Below are 19,291 nucleotides of genomic sequence, written 5' to 3'. Positions count from 1 at the left end.
TTTTAACATACTCACCATAACCATGACCCGATCAAAAGAGGGCTTCCTCTGGACACCACAAAACACAACAGAGGGCCTCGAAACCGAAGCCGTCGTACAAAGCTCCAAAACCATACAATCTGCCTATGATGTTGTCGTCATCGGAAGCGGATTCGCAGGGCTCATAGCCGCCCGCAATCTAGCCCAAGACTCCACCCTCCGAGTGCTTCTCGTCGAAGCACGGGATCGCATCGGTGGTCGAACCTGGACTGCCAAGGCATTTGGGGAAGAATTTGAGATGGGTGGGACATGGGTGCATTGGAACCAGCCTCATCTTTATCATGAAATTCATCGATATGGGCTTCATCGGTATCTTAAGACTTCGGCGGGGACTATGGCGCCCGAGAAGTGTCACTTTAAGCCCGCTCAAATGCCGGTTCAGGATATTTCCCCCGAGCAGAGTGTAGCGGCCCTTGAAAGAGTCGCAGAGAAGTTCTTCTCAATCGATGGGATGGATAGTCGCACTCTTATGCCCTTCCCTCATGAGCCTTTCCGCGAGCCAGCTGTGTGGAGAATGTATGACCATTTAACCGTCAAACAGCGGCTTGGCCAGTTAGACGGTTTATCGCAGTTTGAAAAGGAAATTTTCGAATCAAATGTGGCAACTTTCGGAAGTGCCCCTGGAAAAGATATCGGTTTCACCGAGGCGCTTCGCTGGTTCGCTCTTGGTGGACATAGCATGGCCAGTGTATTTGAGCGAGCTGGTATCTATAAACTCGGAAACGGAGGTATGACAGCCTTTGCACGAGCTATCCTGCGAGACTTCAAGGGTGACGTGCTCTTCGACACCGTCGTCAAGAAGGTCGATCAAGGTCTCCAGGGCGTCTCATTACGAATGAAAGATGGCAGACAGGTCGATGCAAAGGCAGTGGTGTCAACTGTTCCTCTGTGAGTGCACCTGTGCAATTCGTAAGGTGGCTAGGACTAATGTCAAACAGCAACTGCCTCGGTGATATCACATTTAACCCACCACTGTGTGCTCTCAAAGCTGATGCCATCGCGTCCGGTCATATCAACAAGGGCGCAAAGATACACTTTAATCTTGCTGCCGCCGAGCCGGGATGGTTTGCAACCTGCAGTACCTCTAGCGAATCGCCTTATGTCTTTGCCTTTTCTGATCATAACGGACACGAGCCGTCCGGTCCACGGGGCACATGGTGCATTGGGTTTGGGTATAATGGGCAATTGTCGGAGAAGAAGAGTAGCAAAGAGATCATCGAGAAGTTCCGAGAGAACATTCGCCCTGGCGCTGATGTCCAGGCGTATCTCACGCACGATTGGATGAACGATCCGTATGCCAAGGGAACCTGGAGCTGCTGGGGACCTAATCAGTTCAGTCGGTATGTTCAAGAACTACAAAAGGCAGATGGCAGGGTGTTTTTCGCTAGTGCAGACTGGGCGGATGGTTGGAGAGGTTTTGTAGACGGAGCTATTGAAAGTGGACAGAAGTCTGCAAACGAGGTTAAGCTTTTCTTGCATAGTCACCACAGTGCAAAGTTGTGAGGCGGCACGCGGGACATTTATATATCTGGCCGCAATTGAATATACAGACGGGAGAATTGAATTGAATCTAGCAATATGATATAGACATATAATCATTAGCACCTAGTCTAACAATCAGACCATAACAGCGCCCATAGATGGTAACGAGATTGATGCAAAATCAGGGTATTGGCAAGAAATGAAATAACAATCATCGGAGGAGGGATTAAGCAGCGGCCTGTTCCTCAGTCTCCGAAGCGCTCTTTCCATCTTCAACAGCCTTGCCCCACGCCTGCTCAAATGCAGAGTCTGTAGCGGCCTCCGGGACCGGCTCCTCAGCGGGGGTAACAGACTCGAGCTCCTGCACATCGTTGTCAACGAGGATTGGGGCGCTCTGAGCCATGTCCTCGCCAAGCTGAGCCTCCGGCTCGTTCTCAACCATCACATTAGCAAATGACGAAGAAATGGGTTCAAACTCAGCCGAGTCTCCACCCTCAGCCGCAGCAGTCTTGCTAGCACCCAGGAGTTCAAGCTCAAAGTTGGAGCTGTAGATCACAGCGGAGAAGGCCTCCAGTTCACGAACATTCTGGTCCATGGCAACCATATACTCATTAGGAGCATGGGTGCCGTTTCCAATCACATGAGCCTGGCGAGCCAACACAGCCAAGAGGTTGGCAAGCTTGGTCTTGCGCTCGGTCGAGGCGGGAACAACAGTGGCCATGGAGTCGAATGACTGTGGAACTGTCGTAGCAGCCGAGTCGGATGCCTGGAAAGCCTCGTTGGCGCACTTGGTATCGACGAGAGTGGAGAATCCTTCGTTATTCAGAAGTGTGAGGACGAAGGAGAACGAAGGCGAGTCAATAAGATCGGCTGTCTCATCAAGAAGATGGCGCAATTTCACGGCAGTCTGCGAGGAAGACGGATCGGCAACTCCTTCGACGCCCGATTCACGAAGAACGTATTCCTCCTCGTCTGTCGGGGGGAGCAGGCAAGACAGCCACTTCTTGGCACTATTAGAAAAGAGTTGTCAGCTATCTCGTGTTTTGACGATATTCTGTTGCTCGGGGCATCATACCGTCGTTCTTCCTCGGTATTTCCCTCCACCTTTCTCCGGATCTGAAGGGTCAACTCCGACAACTTGGCTAGACTGATATCTTCACGGGGGTTAAGAGGACCAAAGACCTCCTCAACAGCAGGTTGAACGCGTGCTACCAACTCCTTCCAGCCTCGGTGTAATAGCCACCAGCTGAAAGCCAGATACCGCCTGTTTGTCTCAAAGTCATCGCCAAGGGTCTGAGTCAGCTCGTCATCGTGATCTTCGAGGCTGATAGTCGAGTCGGCAGGGGGAGTAGCCAACGAGATGACGCTAGAGAGGTAGTTGCGGCGGCCAAGGAGATTAAGTTGGATACGGGTAAAGATGTTGAGCAGCGAGAGGGTATAGATGAGGGTGAACGACCGTGTAATTGCTGGGAAATGTTAGCGGTTGGAATAAGCCACCGAGGCGAGCATACATGGGTTCGCATACAAGTGATCTTAACCTCGTTCCACAACTGCGTCTTGTTCCGTTTCGGCGGGGCCTGGACTTCCGGGTTCACCGACTCGCCCAGCTGGCTGGTGTGGAGATATCCTTCACTCTGGAAGCTCGATAGGCTCTTCCGATCCTCTTCGGCCATGCTGGGTGACACTGAAGTCATGTCCGAGCCCGCTGGATCCCCGGCATTCAACCGGGCCAGCCTCTCCGCCCGCTTCTTCTGAAGCTCCTTCGTCAGCTCCTCGACGGGGAGTGCTTCGATGATATTATCCGTGGCAGTGGGAAGTAACGCAAGGACGGTATAAGTACAATCGGTCTGGTTCTGTTCGAATCGTCGCCGCAAACTGGATGTCTTGTTGTTAGCTAATCGGACCTTGGGCAGTCATTGCATCGAGCCTGTCACAAGCTCGCGTGCCAGCCGAATCCGGACAGGGCAGCGAGGGGAAAACCACCAAGTGGTCGGAGGAAACATACTTCTCACGGGCAATTCGGTCACTGCTCATGCGCTCGCGCGCTTCGGAGATCTTGGACAGCACATATTGTCCAGCCAGGTAGCCAGCTCCCAGCACACCAGCCCCGATCGCAAGACCTTTGCGATTGCGCCGGAGCCAGCGCCTCGCGGCACCGATCATGATGAGGATATTTGGAGATACTCTGTTCGGGACGATCAAGGTGTCAAACTCCGGAAATCATGATATGTGGAACGGAGTTGGATGGGGGAGGCAAGTTGGAGATGGCAGAAGGCCTCGGGCGGGAACCCCAGACTCTCGGCCTCGGCTAGTTTGACTTGGCCAGGGTCACGACCAGGATATGACGATACCATTGTGATGCACTCACAAAGTATGATCGAGTCTAGGAATATGTTAATTATAAGTATACAGTTTATTCTATCTAGCACTATATGTATTCTTACATTATACTAATAATACCGCCATTTTGCCCTGTTCTTCTATGTTTTCCTTAACAATCCCCGGATTCGGCGCAACCGGCCATCCTGCAGAGTCACCCCCGGTCGCTCTGACACACCCAGTCGACCTTGTAATTTATTCTCGAACATAGTTCCCCGGGTCCTATTCACGATATCATAATTCGATCCTTCTTTCCCCTAACCTATTTCCTTTGACGATTCCCATTACCAAATTCCCAGGGATCTCCCGGCCAATGATAAGCCGATAAGCGTCATTCGGCCCAGTCCGATGGCCGATAGCAACCGCTCCGAGCATCGCAGCATCATCCCATCATCTCCTCCTTCCCAACTACCCTCCAACAAACCCCTTCCATGACCTCGTCAACACTGCCCAGCACCCTCGCACCAGGCGCTTTGCTCCTGTGAAATAATCCCCCTTCACCCCAAGGCTCTCTCCAGAAATAGAAACGGCCCGCCGCGCGCTGAGCCGTTCTTTCGCGGGCGGGGAATGGAGCCCCGCAAAACCCCTCCAGAGTACTTCCTGGAGATCTTCGCCGATACCACCACGGTGCGCGATGTATTGAAAGGTGCGCTCTTCAATTTGACCTCGTGCGGTTGCGACGCAACCAGGGCTTTGTTTTAATGACGAATCGACTAATATATTTCCGCTCACAGGCGTCCTGAATCTCATCTTCTTCCACCGCTATTTCCCCTCCATCCGGCCGGTCAGCTTTGACGTCCTTGACTTAACACTCCCCGCCATCAACGACGCAGACCTAGAAACCCTCATCGAGTCGCGCGTGAATGCGCTAGTCCGGCAGCACCTTTCCTCGGCGGCCGGTGGCCAAGATGGGGTCGTCGGTGGGGGTGGCGGGGGAGTCCGCGGACGGATCGCAGTCGAGTTCTACGAGAAGAAGCGACGTCGCTCGGGTCTATGGTTTGGCGGATTGGCCGGCAAAGGCGAAGAGGAGGTTTGCTGGGAGATGTGGACGTTGGACGTGACCATTGCCACACCCCGCACCGAGTCTGGTACGTACTTGGCATAGTATATCGCATACTGGGAGTGCCCTGAGGGGGCCACTGTGCCTGTCAAAGGACACATTTTTACACTGTTCATTACTGACTTCCCTTTCAAATAGAGCGAGCAAAGGTCCGCAAGGCTATGGGCAATATGCTTCAAAAAGCGGCATTGAAGATTCTCACCGTTGTCAACCGCGACAAAGATCATATCCCGCCAATTACGACCAGCGACTCGAACCCCTTTCCCTATCGGATTGTCGTCAATCCCCGTACCGATAACTGGGGCAATCGCATGGGACTGTATTAGAGCGGTAGTGACTCACTCGCTGGGTCTGTGGATTTGACTCATATGCGGCTCCGGTGCTTGGATCTACGAATTTCTTATGTGCTCTTTATGGTTTTAGAATCTGTGACGGGAGTTTTGGTGTTCTGCTTAATGTTCACGAGGATATCTGGGATGGCGTTATGTTACTTGTGTGCCAGGGCATTCTGCGGTCGAAATATTGATCTTGTCAAAGTGGAGGAAACAGCGGCTAGCAGGAACGAGACTCGGCTAGTACAGAAAATACAACAGTGTATGACCGTCTCTTATGGTGTAAAGAATCATTTCATAAGCCCAGCTACGTAGCAACATTGTCGTATAGGTATGAAACAATCGGAAAGCCGAACGCGAGTCCCGCCGTCCACACAGGGTAGACGATGAAACAAGACACGGAATCAAACCAACCAAAGCTCTACGATTCCAAATATGAGACAAGATACATCACAACTCAAGCAACCTTGCCCTGCCAAGTCTCTCCGTTCAACCCCGGACTCGACCCACTGTCCTCCTCGCAATCACCACCACTCTATCATCATCTTAAAGCCAAAAGGCAATCATGGGCAATCAAAACGTCAAAAAACGTCAAAACGCTCAAGCTCTTCTCTTCGTTAAACGGTACTCGCACGAGTACGGAGAATCGTTGCGACCGGTGTCCTGCCTCTCAAAGGGCTACGGCCACGATGGTCACGGCAAGTTATCGGGACGATTCTCTGGTACAACTCATTCCGCGGAAACCGTTCAGGTGGAGTGCGCCTTGTTGGCGGCGGCCTCGGCCTGAGCACGGAGGTTGGCGGAGGTACCGCTCTGGCTGAAGAAGCGGCCAACCAGAGGCTGGAGGAGAGAGTGGAAGACGACTTGGGCACCGCTGGTTTGGGTCAGTTGTTGGCTTCGCATTCGAGAGTTTGAAGGATTATCTTACCTGGTCTGGGGCAGAGCCATCCAGAGGATCAGGACGAACTTGAAGATGTAGTAGAAGGCTGGGATATCGAGTTAGTGGGTATTCTCAGGCAGAAGGGGAGCATCAGTAGCACATACGGAACCAGTAAGCGGCGCTAATGGCGCTCTCAATAACAGTCAGGAAGGCAAAGACAACCCAGTACTATCGAGAAATCAGTTAGTCAAATGGACTCTAGGCGCATGAGGCTATCACATGGCAGCTGATAAGCCCGCTTCCGCGCGGTGTCTTGTGCCGCAAGCCAGATGATGATAGCAGAGAATACAGGTCATGGGAACTTACAGTGAGCCACTATATTCATTCCAAAGTTAGCATCAAGTCTCCTGAAAAGCGTGGCCATGCGACCGAGGGCATTGAGACTTACCTGAGTGTCATCCGCGGTACCCGACGTGAAGAGGGCCTGAAGGGAGTAGTAACCGGGGAGGAGGAAACCGGCAAAGTTGACGAGGAACTCGCCAGCAATGTTGAAGAAGACCAGGAAGAAGTAGACTCCAACCAGGCCGAGGATCACGTAGACCTTGGGGACATTGGTCTGACGCTCAAGGTTGTTGAGGACAGGGTACTTGGAGAGCTATCGGAAGAAAAAATGACAGTCAGTAAATGAAAGCCTTATCGCAGAGGTTGGTAGCTGTGACGCCGGGATGAACGGTTGATGGCAGTTGCTGGTGCACTCGGTAGCTCATGCTGGGTGGGTTCGCACGCAATGCAGCGCACAAATGGGCCGAGGGCTCGAGCTAAGAGGCACCAGCGAAACTCGAACCACCGCACACACACAGGATCACAAGCAGGAATGAAACGCACCTCCTTGTCGAGCTGGGCAACAGCGTGCTGGGCACGATCCTGGAATGAGGCCATTTTGGTAGGCGATTGAAAATTTTCACGGTATCGTAGGCGTGAGAGTAGTGAAGATAGCAATCAGAAGGGATGATGAGAATGCAACCGGTCGAGCTGGCGGTTACTGGCCATGTCCGTGCGGCAGTCACGTGATGTCATGACGTACTCGGCCTAGGATCATCTGCGAGGGCCATGTGAATTTGTACTTCCCTTGGAAGCTTACAGAACATTGTGCCTAGGCTTAAATGGGCTAGAGCTAGGCTGTGAGAGGGTTATCGGTGCTGACCGTGCTGTGTACCTCAAAATGCATCATGCATTTCTTCAAGAAAATGCAGTGTGACACCAGCCTAAGAATAATGTTCCGATTTATGGTCACCCGAGTGGGACTCGCCTGCAACAAACAATAATCCTTCTATGCATATCTCCGGATACCCACTTTTTGCAAGATCGTCTATACCTGTGCGATTTATATATGACAAATCTTAAACGATATAACCAAGTCCTCATCCCCATGTTTTGGCCACGAAGAGATCTAAGCTTGCCCGGTACGTCCCGCACCACAGCCATACATGACGTACAGGGCTGTTCTAGGCCACGAGACGGAACCAGAGCAAACCGGCCGTTTTACTGCCAGTTCAGGTCATTTTTACCTTTCTTTATAGTTTGCCTGTGCCTTACATCCTCCCGTTGACTCACCCGGTCGCGTGAGTAGTTGACTGCACTATTTGCGCCGTCCAGCCCTTAAGAGCTGAGACCTTGAAGAGGATACTTTATCCGCCTCATATATACACACCACTGGACTATTGTATCCCATGTCTTTTGCCATTGGTTGCAAGGTTTTGACATAGCCAATCAATTAGCAAAACCTAATCCTGATTAACTTATGGAAACGATTTCTAATATTACAGGGAAACCATGCCTGTCTACTGTAACTTTATAGTTGAACACTCTTTCCTAGCTATAACACATCACGTGATTAGTGCTTGATGCCCGTGTAGATTAACCATTGACTCTGCCAACATTACAGATATAAATACAAGTCTGGCCATGACATCACTGAGTCTAGAACCTACAGGCTATATCCTTCTTCCTTGGTGGTTCTTGGTGGTCCTCGGTGCTTTTGCATTCTACCGGTTCCCAAGAACCGGCTAATGAATACCCCCTGTCGGCGAAGGATCCCATATTGGATACGGGACCCCGCGATGGAATTGGCATCGCTATCACAAAAAAAAAGTACGGTATATACGAGCTGTCGAATTGCTCTATAACATTTGTATAACAAGATAGATCTAGAATGGATTCTTCAGAGACAAGTGGGGATGTTTGATGTAAACAGGCGGAGACGGAACAAGGAGAAAGGCATTGTGGAGTCCCAAGCCAAAAGCCGGCCTCGACTCACCGCCAGGAACCACGGCAATGATGTGATTTTGCAATGGGAACAGGGGCAACCAGAAACGAATTGGATTGTAGTGCTAGTAGACTACTCCGCAGATTCCCCCTTATAACTCCCCTCGACTCCATATTGACTACCCCAAACTACTCAATCACCCAAAATCCTATAATATCCCCTCTCCATCTTTCTCCCAAGACTAAAAGGGGCCCTAAACTAAAGTTCCAAAAAAAAGGTCCCGCACAACACAATCCAATCCAATCCCACCACATCCAAACTCTCCTCCCCTCCACCCCCCGTTTTCTTAGATTCTCCTCGGCCTCAATCTCTCTCCTCCTCCTTCTTCTCCCCATCCTCCACAACTACCGACTACCATTTCTCCCCCACCGGTACTTTCCCTCCGGTGGACCATTGCCAATCGACGAAACGCTGTGATCACGACGTCCGTGCGTCGAAGGGGGCACATCCGGTAGACGACCGATGTAACCGGTCCGGCCCTTATTTCTCCTTTGCTCTTCTTATCGGCCCCCAACAGGGAGCTGGACGACCCTGCAGCGCGCATTGAGGGGTACAAACGCCCGCAGGTACACGGTGCGGACGCAACATACAACTCGAGAGCCTGGGCTCATTGACTCTGGAACAATTGTGAAGCTCGGCAGTCGACCGCGTTTCCGACACGAATCCGCTCTCCACCACATCTCCACGCTTGCTACGATCTGGCTCCGCTACCATTGACCACCCGTTCGTGTCTCGTCGATCACATCATTTCTTTCTCCCCCTTCCTATCAGCGTGAATATACTTGGCAGATTGTGGATATTTCTCAATGCGGCCCCAGTAAGTCGTCGGGACTCGGGTTGTCGTGACCTGTCTTGGTCAATGCCGGTCTCTAATCATACGATACAGACGGGAATATCATATTGTTGTCCTGGGAGCAGGTGGTGTGGGGAAGAGTTGCCTGACTGGTATATAGCCCCTGCAAGCTCCCCCTATTCTCTTTTGCGTTACGCTGTTGCGGAGAAGCTCCGTCATACCATGTAGAGGCAATTGCTGATCGATTCACAGCTCAATTCGTCCAGAATGTCTGGATTGAAAGCTATGACCCAACAATCGAAGACTCCTATCGCAAACAGATCGAAGTAGATGTGAGTCCCTGGGAAACCTCGTGGATGGTTGATCAATTGCTAACGCCAACCGTCAATAGGGCCGACAATGCATACTCGAGATGTAGGTTTCAATTCAACGAATGAAAAACAATGGCGCATGGGATACGAGGTGGCTGACCAATATGACATGCAGTCTTGACACCGCTGGAACGGAACAATTCAGTAAGTCCCAACGATCATCATACTTGCTTCTTTGGCTAACAAACTTTCTGCAGCCGCCATGAGGTAAATCAACACCGTGCAATGAGAATCAACACACGCAACTCTAACCCGCTCCCTTCCACCACACAGAGAACTATACATGAAGCAAGGCCAAGGCTTCCTCCTCGTCTTCTCCATTACAAGCATGTCCTCTCTAAACGAACTCTCCGAACTTCGCGAACAAATCATCCGCATCAAAGACGACGAGAATGTCCCTCTCGTGATCGTCGGCAACAAATCAGACCTCGAAGAAGACCGCGCCGTGCCTCGCGCTCGTGCCTTCGGACTCTCCCAAAATTGGGGCAATGCCCCTTACTACGAGACCTCTGCCCGGCGCCGCGCCAACGTAAACGAAGTCTTTGTCGATCTCTGTCGCCAAATCATCCGCAAGGACCTGCAAGGGCCGAGCGGAACTGCCGACAGTGCTCGCAAGCGCGAGGGCCCGAGCAAGCATGACCGGAAGAGAGAGAAAGGATCACAGGGCCGTCGGCGATCTCCATGTGTCATCCTTTGAAAGGATGAACAAGGAACGCCCCCGCCTTCCCCTTTGACGATCTTGGTTCCTCGATTCCCAGACTCCATCTATTTATCGATTCGAGTTATGCTCAGTCACGCCTGTCTCCGTCTCCACGCAACTTTTTTTTCTTTGACATGTCTCATGATTATCTTCTTTTCTACGCTTCTTATGCATCTACACTACACCTCTTGATAGAAAGACGCGTCGCCGCCTGTCATCATCATCACATATTATACCACCTCTTCTCCATTATCCAAAACCTTTACATTCTTCCTTTCTACTTTACCCTCTTCAATTCTCCCTTCTTCGTTCTATTCTTCATACACGGAGGGTAGCACTTCAATTGCTGCTTCTCCTTACTTTTCACTTCTCACATACTTAAGTTTTGGTTCCTGCCGAGCCGCCGAAAAAGCCGATGTTGACGATATAAAAGTTTTGATGTTTGAACACACAATTGTTTACTTTCTCTTCGCATTTAACTAGTTTTTGTCAAGTTATGATCTTCTTTACAGCCCTTGATGGGTCCAAAACAAATAACATGCTTGATTGAATACACTTTCTTGTCCTCATTTCTATAATTATTTCTTCTGTTTCCCTGCTCACCCATCTACATCCGGAACACTCCGAATCGGGTTTGTATATCGGGCTCCTCCTTTCCACCAAGAGCGGCGGCCAATCCAAGACCTAGCATCTTCCTCGTTTGCGCCGGGGGAATGACACCGTCGTCCCAAAGGCGAGCGGATGAGAAAGTAGCTTCAGACTCGTGGTCAATTCGAGCCTTCAGGGCGGGATCGGCGGTCTTTCCAACTGCTTCCATAACGGAGGAAAGTTGCTCGGAGCCCATGACGCCAATCTTGGAGTTGGGCCACATGAACATCAACCGCGGGGAGTAGGCACGGCCACTAGAGATAACGGTGTTAATTATTTGTCGTAGCAATGGCGAAGATTGCGGGAAGGAACTGAAAACTTACCACATGCCGTAGTTACCAGCACCAGCACTAGAGCCAAACACGACGGTGAACTTGGGCACATCAGCACAAGCAACGGCCGTCACCAACTTGGCACCATTCTTCGCAATACCACCCTTCTCGGCATCGGCACCAACCATGAAGCCCGAGATATTCTGTAGGAAGACAAGAGGGATGCGGCGCTGAGCGCACAACTCAATGAAATGCGCACCCTTGAGCGAGGACTCAGAGAAGAGGATACCATTGTTGGCCACGATACCAACTCTGTGGCCGTGGATCTTCGCAAATCCAGTGACCAGGGTAGTGCCATAGTCGCGCTTGAACTCGGCGAACTCGCTACCATCCACAATGCGCGCGATGACTTCGTGCGCGGGGATCTGCCGACGGAGGTTTGTGCCAACGATGCCGTTCAATTCGGCAGGGTCGTAGAGTGGCTCTTTCACAACGGCATCTTCGAGCTGTTGTGGAAGTTTTGTAGAAGGGTAGTTCAGGTTAGCCACTGAACGGCGCGCGAGGATGAGGGCATGCGCGTCGTCGACGGCCAAGTAATCGGTCACACCGGAGATGGTGGAGTGCAATTGACCGCCACCCAGATCCTCGGCAGAGACTACTTCACCCGTCGCAGCCTTGACCAATGGCGGGCCTGCGAGGAAGATAGTACCCTGATTCTCGACGATGATAGTCTCGTCGCTCATGGCTGGGACGTAGGCACCACCAGCAGTGCAGGGTCCCATGACAACCGACAACTGCGGAATACCCAGAGAGCTCATCCGGGCCTGGTTGAAGAAGATACGACCAAAGTGGTCACGATCGGGGAACACATCAGCCTGATGGGGAAGGTTGGCACCACCCGAATCAACAAGGTAGATACACGGCAACTGGTTCTCCTGGGCAATAGCCTGGGCACGAAGATGCTTCTTGACTGTGATGGGGTAATACGTTCCACCCTTGACGGTACTATCATTCGCGACAATCATACAATTCACACCCTCCACAGTGCCAATTCCCGTAATGATGCCGCCAGCAGGGACATCCTCCCCTTCATACACCTCATGACCGGCAAGCGGAGAGAGCTCCAGGAAGGAGGTACCGGGGTCAATCAGCGCCGAGACACGATCACGAGGTAACATTTTACCGCGAGCGACGTGCTTATCACGAGCCTTTTGTGACCCGCCTTGGGCGATCTTAGCATGGAGACTGCTCATTCGGTCGAGCAGTTCTTGCATTTGCTGGCTGTTTTCCCGGTACTCAGGCGAGGAGGTGTCCACCGTCGTGGGGAGGATGGAGAGTGCAGAGGCATGGTGGTGATGGGTGTAACTGGCGACTGATCGTGCGGAAATCCGGAGGAAAGTCTTTGGTAGTTGGAGGTTTGTTGGGCGATAGGTGCTTTGTCCAGTGCGCGAGCCCAGGCTCCGGAGGACGAGCGGGGATGGGGCGCGCATTGCGGGGAAGATGTGAGGAGTGTAGCTGTTGTGGAGTCGATGGTTGTTAAACGGAGTGGTAAGGTTGTGTGTTGGTCGGGTAGAAGGTCAGGATGGATCAGACGAGAATCATGTCCTGGGTCGAAGAATGGTATTTGAATTGAGGGTTGCGGTTAGGAACTGAGAAAGCGAGGAGGGAACTCCAAGTTCGAGGTTCCCCAGATTGTGCGGAGGTGCGCGGATTGCCGCGTGTACCCGAGCTCATCACCGCCTCCGAGTAGATTCAATGTTAGGACAAGAGACGGTAGAATAGAAGGAGTAGAAAGAGAAAGTAGATTATTTATCTTGGAAATGGTAAAAGAAAAGATAGTATACCATAGGTATGAACCGTATAGAATCATTGCACTTGATCTATATAGAAGCCAGGTCTAAAGACCATAACACTCTTATCCGCCTACAGCGGGCGGTCTCACTCGACGCCGAGGGATGCCGCTCTCTCTTTCTCCGCATATTTTAAATACTCTCCAGGGCCGCCCGCATCATTAACCTATTCATACTCTCTCCTCTCCTACCAACACACTCTCGCCAGCTGTAGCAACACCCTGCAATGGCCTCTCTCACTTTCCCCTCCTTCCTTCGCACGTCCACGCGCTCACTGCGACGGAGCGCCAATCTCCCCGCATTCGCCCCGGGTTTCGCGCGCAACCTGTCAACCAAGCACCCAGCGGGCTTTGAACCCCCAACCGAAGATGATTTGCTAGAGCTGCGCGAGCGCGTTCAAGAGTTTACACGTACGGCACCATCATTATCTACTACGGTCGACTTGTGCTAACGCTCATGGTAGGGAGAGAGATTTCGGCCGAGGTTGCCGCACGGACAGATGAATTGAATGAGTTTCCTGCGGATATGTGGAAGAAGTTGGGTGATGCTGGGTATGATGCTATCTCCGGCTCTTTTTCGATTGCTATTTAACAATTAGATTGAAACATTACTAATGAGTATCCGTGATACAGTTTCCTTGGAATCACTGCCAACGAGGAATATGGTGGTTTGGGAATGGGCTACCAGGCCCACTGCGTTGTGATGGAGGAAATCAGCCGTGCATCTGGTAAGGACTATTTGACCCTGATCCAGGGAAATTGCCCGGGATTAATGCTAATCTGGCATTTCCGTACAGGAAGTATCGGTCTCTCCTACGCCGCCCACTCTCAACTCTGCGTCAACCAACTATCGTTGAATGGCTCCGCCGAACAAAAGGAACGATTCTTGCCCGGTCTTCTCTCCGGTGACAAGGTCGGTGCCCTTGCCATGTCTGAGCATTCGGCTGGCTCCGATGTGGTCAGCATGAAGACCACCGCGAAGGAGGTTGATGGTGGCTGGGTACTGAACGGAACCAAGATGTGGATCACTAACGTGAGTGAACTGGCATGATCACCCTAAATTTAAAATTCTAATCCTGATATCTTGTCTAGGGCCCCGATGCAGACTTCATCGTCGTCTATGCCAAGACCGAGCCCGAGAAGGGTTCCAAGGGTATCACTGCGTTTGTCGTCGAGAAGTCTTTCAAGGGCTTTTCGTGTGCTCGCAAGTTAGATAAGCTTGGCATGCGCGGTTCCAACACCGGCGAGCTGGTCTTCGAAGATGTCTTTGTCCCACGGGAGAATCTTCTTGGAGAGGTGAACAAGGGTGTCAAGGTTCTAATGGAAGGCCTGGACCTGGAGAGACTCGTCCTGAGTGCCGGACCCCTTGGGTATGCCATCCCCAATCACATCCCAAACATATCTAACTAACATCCGCCTTAGTATTATGCAAGCATGCCTTGACCTCGTCCTTCCATACACCCACATCCGAAAGCAATTCGGCACTCCCATCGCCCACAACCAACTAATCCAGGGCAAGCTGGCCGATATGTATACAAAGCTCGCTGCCTCACGGGCATACACTTACGCCACTGCGCGTGAAGTCGACAACGGTGCAGTATCGCCCAACCCACTGGTCATCCGGACTCAGGACTGCGCTGGCGCGATTCTGTATGCCGCTGAACGCGCTACTGAGTGCTCACTAGACGCAATCCAGCTGATGGGTGGAAATGGGTATATCAATGAGATTTCGGCTGGGCGATTGCTCCGGGATGCAAAGCTGTATGAGATTGGGGCTGGTACGAGTGAGATTCGTCGGATGGTTATTGGGCGTGCATTTAATAAGGAGTATGCTGCTTAGCTTTTGGGTTACGTTTAGGCTTAGTTTTAGATGCACATATAAAAGGGTTCTTTTCGTCAAAGATTATTCATTATGTAAATCGTACTTCAAAGGAGCAGACGGGGACCGTCTATCTAGACCAGTAGCATGAGTTGGTAGTGGGTGTGGGAATGGCATGAGGTGTTATCATTTACTTCAAGTTGAAGTCAGCAACTGATCCTGCCCGGTTGTCTAGTGGGTTAACCCCTAGGCGCCCGTAGCCACTTCGGTGGGTTCGGCGGTCGTAACTACGAGGAAGCTTCTGTGGAGCAGGTGCGGCCCCCGGCGGGTGAGGTTTTTTATATCGAACTACGATACAGGATTTCTCCCTTTTAACATCTTTTTTCTTATGCTTTCTTTATATTAAAATAATCACTAATTTTTATAGAGTATAATAATCTCTTTTGAAATTTTTTTAAAAGGTAGTCTGGTGGTTATATTGTGTGTTGTTCATTCGGTGCTATATTGCGTTGAAGCCGCGGGCTGTACATGGAGCATCGTCATGAAGTATATAGGGAGCGAGAGGTCGTAGGTTCAATTCATGGATATAACGTTTCCTTTTTTGGCGAGGTAAGAATTCATACATTATATTCTGTCAGCATCATCACTTTTCTTAGCTTGTAGAATGCAAGTTCTTGCCTCATCTTCTTGCCTTTCAGAGTTAAAGCTCCGCTCGTGTTGGCCATGATGACCGCATTAAGAAGCAGGTGGATTGTTGATATGGCAGGTCTCCAAGGAAACATTCTTATATGATCATTATTCAGGCCATATCTGGCCCTTGCAGTACTTCTCTATCAATTCCAGCGGCGAGATCTCTTGCTTCAATATTATACATCGCTAAATTGCACGGCTGGCTACATTGCGTATTCAAACCTACTTCATTATGATAAACCCGTGTAGTGGCTGCGATGACACAGTCAGAGACGCAGACTACTCCTAGCGTGACTTCGGCTGATACTCCTGCCACGCTGGTGGAAACCAGCACGATGGCGGTATCGACAAAGGCTACTTCTTCTTCAACTCCGGCCTCTTTTACCACTGGTGGCTCGGTTACTGCCTCGTCAGCATCATCCAGCTCCGTCTCCAGTCCGGCTACTACTTCTACGTTTAATCCTGCGAGCAATCTGCGTAGTCCTAGAGGCTGGTTGGGTTTAGTTTTCTTTGCGGTGGCATTCTTGCTGTAAAGATGGCTGTCATACCTAAGGAGAGTATCTATTTCCTTGATGTTGAATGTAATAAAAACCAACTATAAGTAGCCCGTCCGTCAATAATGAGAAGCAGCCGGATGGACCATGGAAAGGTTTAGCAACTAGGTGATACACCAGGACAGAAGTAATTTAACTTGGAGTAGTTCATTTATTAAAATACCGAATATAGCTATGTTAGATCGTCAAGCCAGCTACTGTAGTCTCTTCACTGAGGAGATATTTTTCCTAATCCCACGCAGAAACACATGCATGTTTACCACCCTTAAGGCTAGCATGTGGACTCTTGTATACCTATTTTTACTCGAGTAAGAGATCACCTATGTACTTGTGAGTGAATGCATTTCATTAACTTATTTCGTTAGATCTCATGACCAAAGTGATTGCATTTCAGTTTAGAAAACGCCGGGTCATATCCTCAGGTCCATCAGATTCACTTCTTCTGCCTCGCAGACCGCCGGACGGGACCAGACGAAGTATCCGATCTTGCCGCCTGCTCAGCCCCCTTTGCCGAAGCCACCCGCTTCGTCCGCGCCCGTGTTGCGTCGTCGTCGCCAGGGTTGTCCTTGTTCGGCTCCTCTGGGGGAGCCTCGGCCTTGCGCTTGCGGCCTCTCTTCTCGGACGCCGACTCCACCGGTATCGGCACCCCCTGCGGCGACTGTCCCAGCTCCGGTGTAGTGTTCGAGGCATCTCCGGCGTCATCCTTGTCGGCCATATTGTCGGTCGACAGGATATCGGACATTTCGTCGGAGCTGTCCTCCTCCTCATCATCGTCACAGGGGAACTCATCGTCCGCAAATTCGGGTTCCACCGGCGGGGTATCCACTGCCCGTCTCTTGCGTAGCCGCGATTTGTCCAGTGCAGGCTGAACAGACTTGAAGATCTCTCGCCAGTTCTCCAAGAGCGCTACCTTTTCCCCATTTCCAGGCTCGTAGATTTGCACAGCAAGGTCTAGGTCATCGCCCATGCCTGGCGTGCGCCAGATGACACCTTGGAATGAAGTAATATCAGGCTTCAGGGAGGAGCGCGGCGCGGAGACTCGGTTCGTTTGCGTGGTAGTTTGTGTTCGGTGTTTGTTCTGCGTGATATCGGCCCGTTTTGATTGCTTCACGGTGGGGTCATCGTCGTGGTAGTCATCCGAATAGTATTCCCAGTCACTCAGGTACTCTGCAACGTCGGCATTCGGGTCCTCATACAAGGTCGCTTCGTAGTTTGAGGATGCGGCGAGTTCGTCCTAAACATGTTAACCATGCAGTTAGCGCCACCGGTCCTACTAACGCTGCAAAGTCTGCCCAGATATCATGCTCTTACCACCAGATCAGGAACGAGGTCCTCAAAGAGGTACTCCTCCTCCCATTCATAGTAGTCCTCGTCGTCGGACATGTTTCAATCGCTCTCCGCAGGCAGGATAATGAAAGACAGGGGTTGGGAGAAGAGGGAGAAATAAAGGGATTAAAGGTATAGGATGGAAGTTGGATGAATCATGAGTATGTACGACACGCAAGAATTATGCAAGATGCGAAAGGAAGGCGTGGAGGTGAAGTTGTCACGAACATGATGAAGATCCGGCTGATCTTTGCATTGAAAGAGGAGCCTTGCTAATGTAAGCCTTGGCATTTTTCAATCGCGGCTCCACTTTTTTTTCTACATTGTCCCTTTTTTTTCACTGACGGGGCACTAGGGTCTACCATTTGTTAATTATGTATATAAATTTTTAGATTCAGAGCATCACATTGACTCGCGATTCCAGCTGTCAAGGGTTACTTGTATGTTCAAATGCTCAGTTCATCCTTAAAAGACCCATTTTTAAGCCCCTAAGAAAAGCCGTGTGTGGCCAGCATTTTGAAGATATACAAAGATTATCTCTATGTACACTCTCGATCCGACATTCCTCAGCTTTGGAAATGTCATGCTAAGGCTTATAGCCCAATCAGTAGTCGGGCAACACCGACTAAGATTAGGAGCAGCAAGAACGGCGCGGGTAGTCTATGATGCTCCTCAAGGTAGTATCCACATCATAAAAGTTCAGATTTAACTGTTGACCATAATCTTCCAAACGGTTATGTCCTCTGATTATTCATACCAACCTCTCTTGTCCTCGACTTATGATAGGAAACAACATGTCCATCGACAAGCGCATTACAGAGTACGCAGATGAGGTATCCGATCGTGACATTTCCTCGGCAGGACCACATTCTCAACAGTCCTTGTCAAAACGAGTCTGGACTTCTTGGGTTGTAGACCCCGCTGCAACTAAACATATTTGTGCAGATCTAACCGAACTACCCAAGTATACGCCATATAGCTATTGGGACAGGCCAGGTGTTACCACCTCCGAAGGCTTCTACAACGCATTAGGTTATGGTCGGGTATCGCTGGCATTGAAGAAGGATTGCAACGGCACAACGAACTTGTTCCCCATTTGTTACTTCTACCCTTTGAATCATAGCGTGTTCTCGCTATATCAGGCCTCCGAAGAATCCCATATTAGATACGACCAATCTACGGGAATTCTGTACAATCGCTCCCAAAATGGACAGACAGTGGGATATACTGAACGTATTGGGAATCAGTCAGTACTCCGACTTAGAGAGCCTATCTTTATCAATGTGGCTGGAATAAACTCACCAGAGCCTCGCCTCGCTTGCCTTATGGTACTAGTTCTTCTGTTTTCCCACGTCCTTGGTTTGACTTAAGTGATGTTGGTATTGCTGAATACGACTCCGATCTCTTGCAGTCTTGACAGGCCGTGAGAGTTTCTATCCACAATTTTACATCAGAGTAACTGCCAGGCAAGTTAGAGTTGACATGGGTAGAATGGGAATTTCGTGTAATTTACCTGGTTGCAGCCCTACTTACGGGAGTACGAGCTTTGCTTCAGATCCAGAAAATCTATGGATATATTCATCCCGTTCGCTCATGATTACAATTTAAGCTAAACAAATACACACGTCCTGGTTAATAATTGCCTCTCTGGGCTATACACACCCAGATGCGCCGCCCCCTTATTGTATTACCTTTCACAAGTGTTGTCTGCTAGGTATAGCAACCAATTTCTTTATACAGGAAAGGTAAAAGTAACTTTTCCTTAACTCAG

The 19,291-nt window shown here is 50.5% G+C and overlaps 8 protein-coding genes across 8 annotated transcripts; 4 read left to right on the top strand and 4 right to left on the bottom strand.

Moving 5' to 3' along the window:
- Positions 1 to 22: 22 nt before the first annotated feature.
- N7496_004128 (NAD(P)/FAD-dependent oxidoreductase) lies at positions 23 to 1,542 on the top strand (the record flags this gene model as incomplete). Its single annotated transcript, XM_056697059.1, has 2 exons — positions 23 to 927; positions 978 to 1,542. 2 exons carry the CDS (start codon positions 23 to 25, stop codon positions 1,540 to 1,542), a joined length of 1,470 nt encoding a protein of 489 aa, XP_056559271.1.
- Positions 1,543 to 1,747: 205 nt separating this feature from the next.
- N7496_004127 (peroxisomal biogenesis factor 3) lies at positions 1,748 to 3,684 on the bottom strand (the record flags this gene model as incomplete). Its single annotated transcript, XM_056697058.1, has 4 exons — positions 1,748 to 2,531; positions 2,597 to 2,987; positions 3,047 to 3,396; positions 3,527 to 3,684. 4 exons carry the CDS (start codon positions 3,682 to 3,684, stop codon positions 1,748 to 1,750), a joined length of 1,683 nt encoding a protein of 560 aa, XP_056559270.1.
- A 783-nt stretch (positions 3,685 to 4,467) lies between these two features.
- On the top strand, positions 4,468 to 5,286 carry N7496_004126 (autophagy-related protein 101; the record flags this gene model as incomplete). The annotated part of the gene is made up of 3 exons (XM_056697057.1): positions 4,468 to 4,546; positions 4,635 to 4,988; positions 5,099 to 5,286. 3 exons carry the CDS (start codon positions 4,468 to 4,470, stop codon positions 5,284 to 5,286), a joined length of 621 nt encoding a protein of 206 aa, XP_056559269.1.
- A 753-nt stretch (positions 5,287 to 6,039) lies between these two features.
- Positions 6,040 to 7,111, bottom strand: yop1 (putative membrane biogenesis protein (Yop1); the record flags this gene model as incomplete). Its single annotated transcript, XM_056697056.1, has 6 exons — positions 6,040 to 6,166; positions 6,221 to 6,278; positions 6,337 to 6,400; positions 6,539 to 6,547; positions 6,621 to 6,827; positions 7,058 to 7,111. 6 exons carry the CDS (start codon positions 7,109 to 7,111, stop codon positions 6,040 to 6,042), a joined length of 519 nt encoding a protein of 172 aa, XP_056559268.1.
- A 2,193-nt stretch (positions 7,112 to 9,304) lies between these two features.
- N7496_004124 (uncharacterized protein) lies at positions 9,305 to 10,359 on the top strand (the record flags this gene model as incomplete). Its single annotated transcript, XM_056697055.1, has 7 exons — positions 9,305 to 9,315; positions 9,385 to 9,443; positions 9,544 to 9,623; positions 9,683 to 9,705; positions 9,778 to 9,806; positions 9,860 to 9,869; positions 9,936 to 10,359. 7 exons carry the CDS (start codon positions 9,305 to 9,307, stop codon positions 10,357 to 10,359), a joined length of 636 nt encoding a protein of 211 aa, XP_056559267.1.
- Positions 10,360 to 10,969: 610 nt separating this feature from the next.
- N7496_004123 (putative 3-methylcrotonyl-CoA carboxylase, beta subunit (MccB)) lies at positions 10,970 to 12,772 on the bottom strand (the record flags this gene model as incomplete). Its single annotated transcript, XM_056697054.1, has 2 exons — positions 10,970 to 11,264; positions 11,334 to 12,772. 2 exons carry the CDS (start codon positions 12,770 to 12,772, stop codon positions 10,970 to 10,972), a joined length of 1,734 nt encoding a protein of 577 aa, XP_056559266.1.
- A 586-nt stretch (positions 12,773 to 13,358) lies between these two features.
- N7496_004122 (isovaleryl-CoA dehydrogenase) lies at positions 13,359 to 14,971 on the top strand (the record flags this gene model as incomplete). The annotated part of the gene is made up of 6 exons (XM_056697053.1): positions 13,359 to 13,542; positions 13,596 to 13,683; positions 13,765 to 13,859; positions 13,929 to 14,164; positions 14,224 to 14,501; positions 14,554 to 14,971. The coding sequence occupies 6 exons, from the start codon at positions 13,359 to 13,361 to the stop codon at positions 14,969 to 14,971; spliced, it is 1,299 nt and encodes a 432-aa protein (XP_056559265.1).
- A 1,656-nt stretch (positions 14,972 to 16,627) lies between these two features.
- N7496_004121 (uncharacterized protein) lies at positions 16,628 to 17,577 on the bottom strand (the record flags this gene model as incomplete). The annotated part of the gene is made up of 2 exons (XM_056697052.1): positions 16,628 to 17,428; positions 17,506 to 17,577. 2 exons carry the CDS (start codon positions 17,575 to 17,577, stop codon positions 16,628 to 16,630), a joined length of 873 nt encoding a protein of 290 aa, XP_056559264.1.
- Between the last annotated feature and the right edge of the window lie 1,714 nt (positions 17,578 to 19,291).

This window comes from Penicillium cataractarum (genome assembly GCF_028827025.1).
Source record: "Penicillium cataractarum strain IBT 29864 chromosome Unknown utg000002l, whole genome shotgun sequence".
In the NCBI taxonomy this organism is placed as follows: Eukaryota; Fungi; Ascomycota; class Eurotiomycetes; order Eurotiales; family Aspergillaceae; genus Penicillium; species Penicillium cataractarum.
The sequence above is the reverse complement of the archived record's forward strand: the minus strand, read 5'-3'. Positions and strand labels throughout refer to the sequence as shown.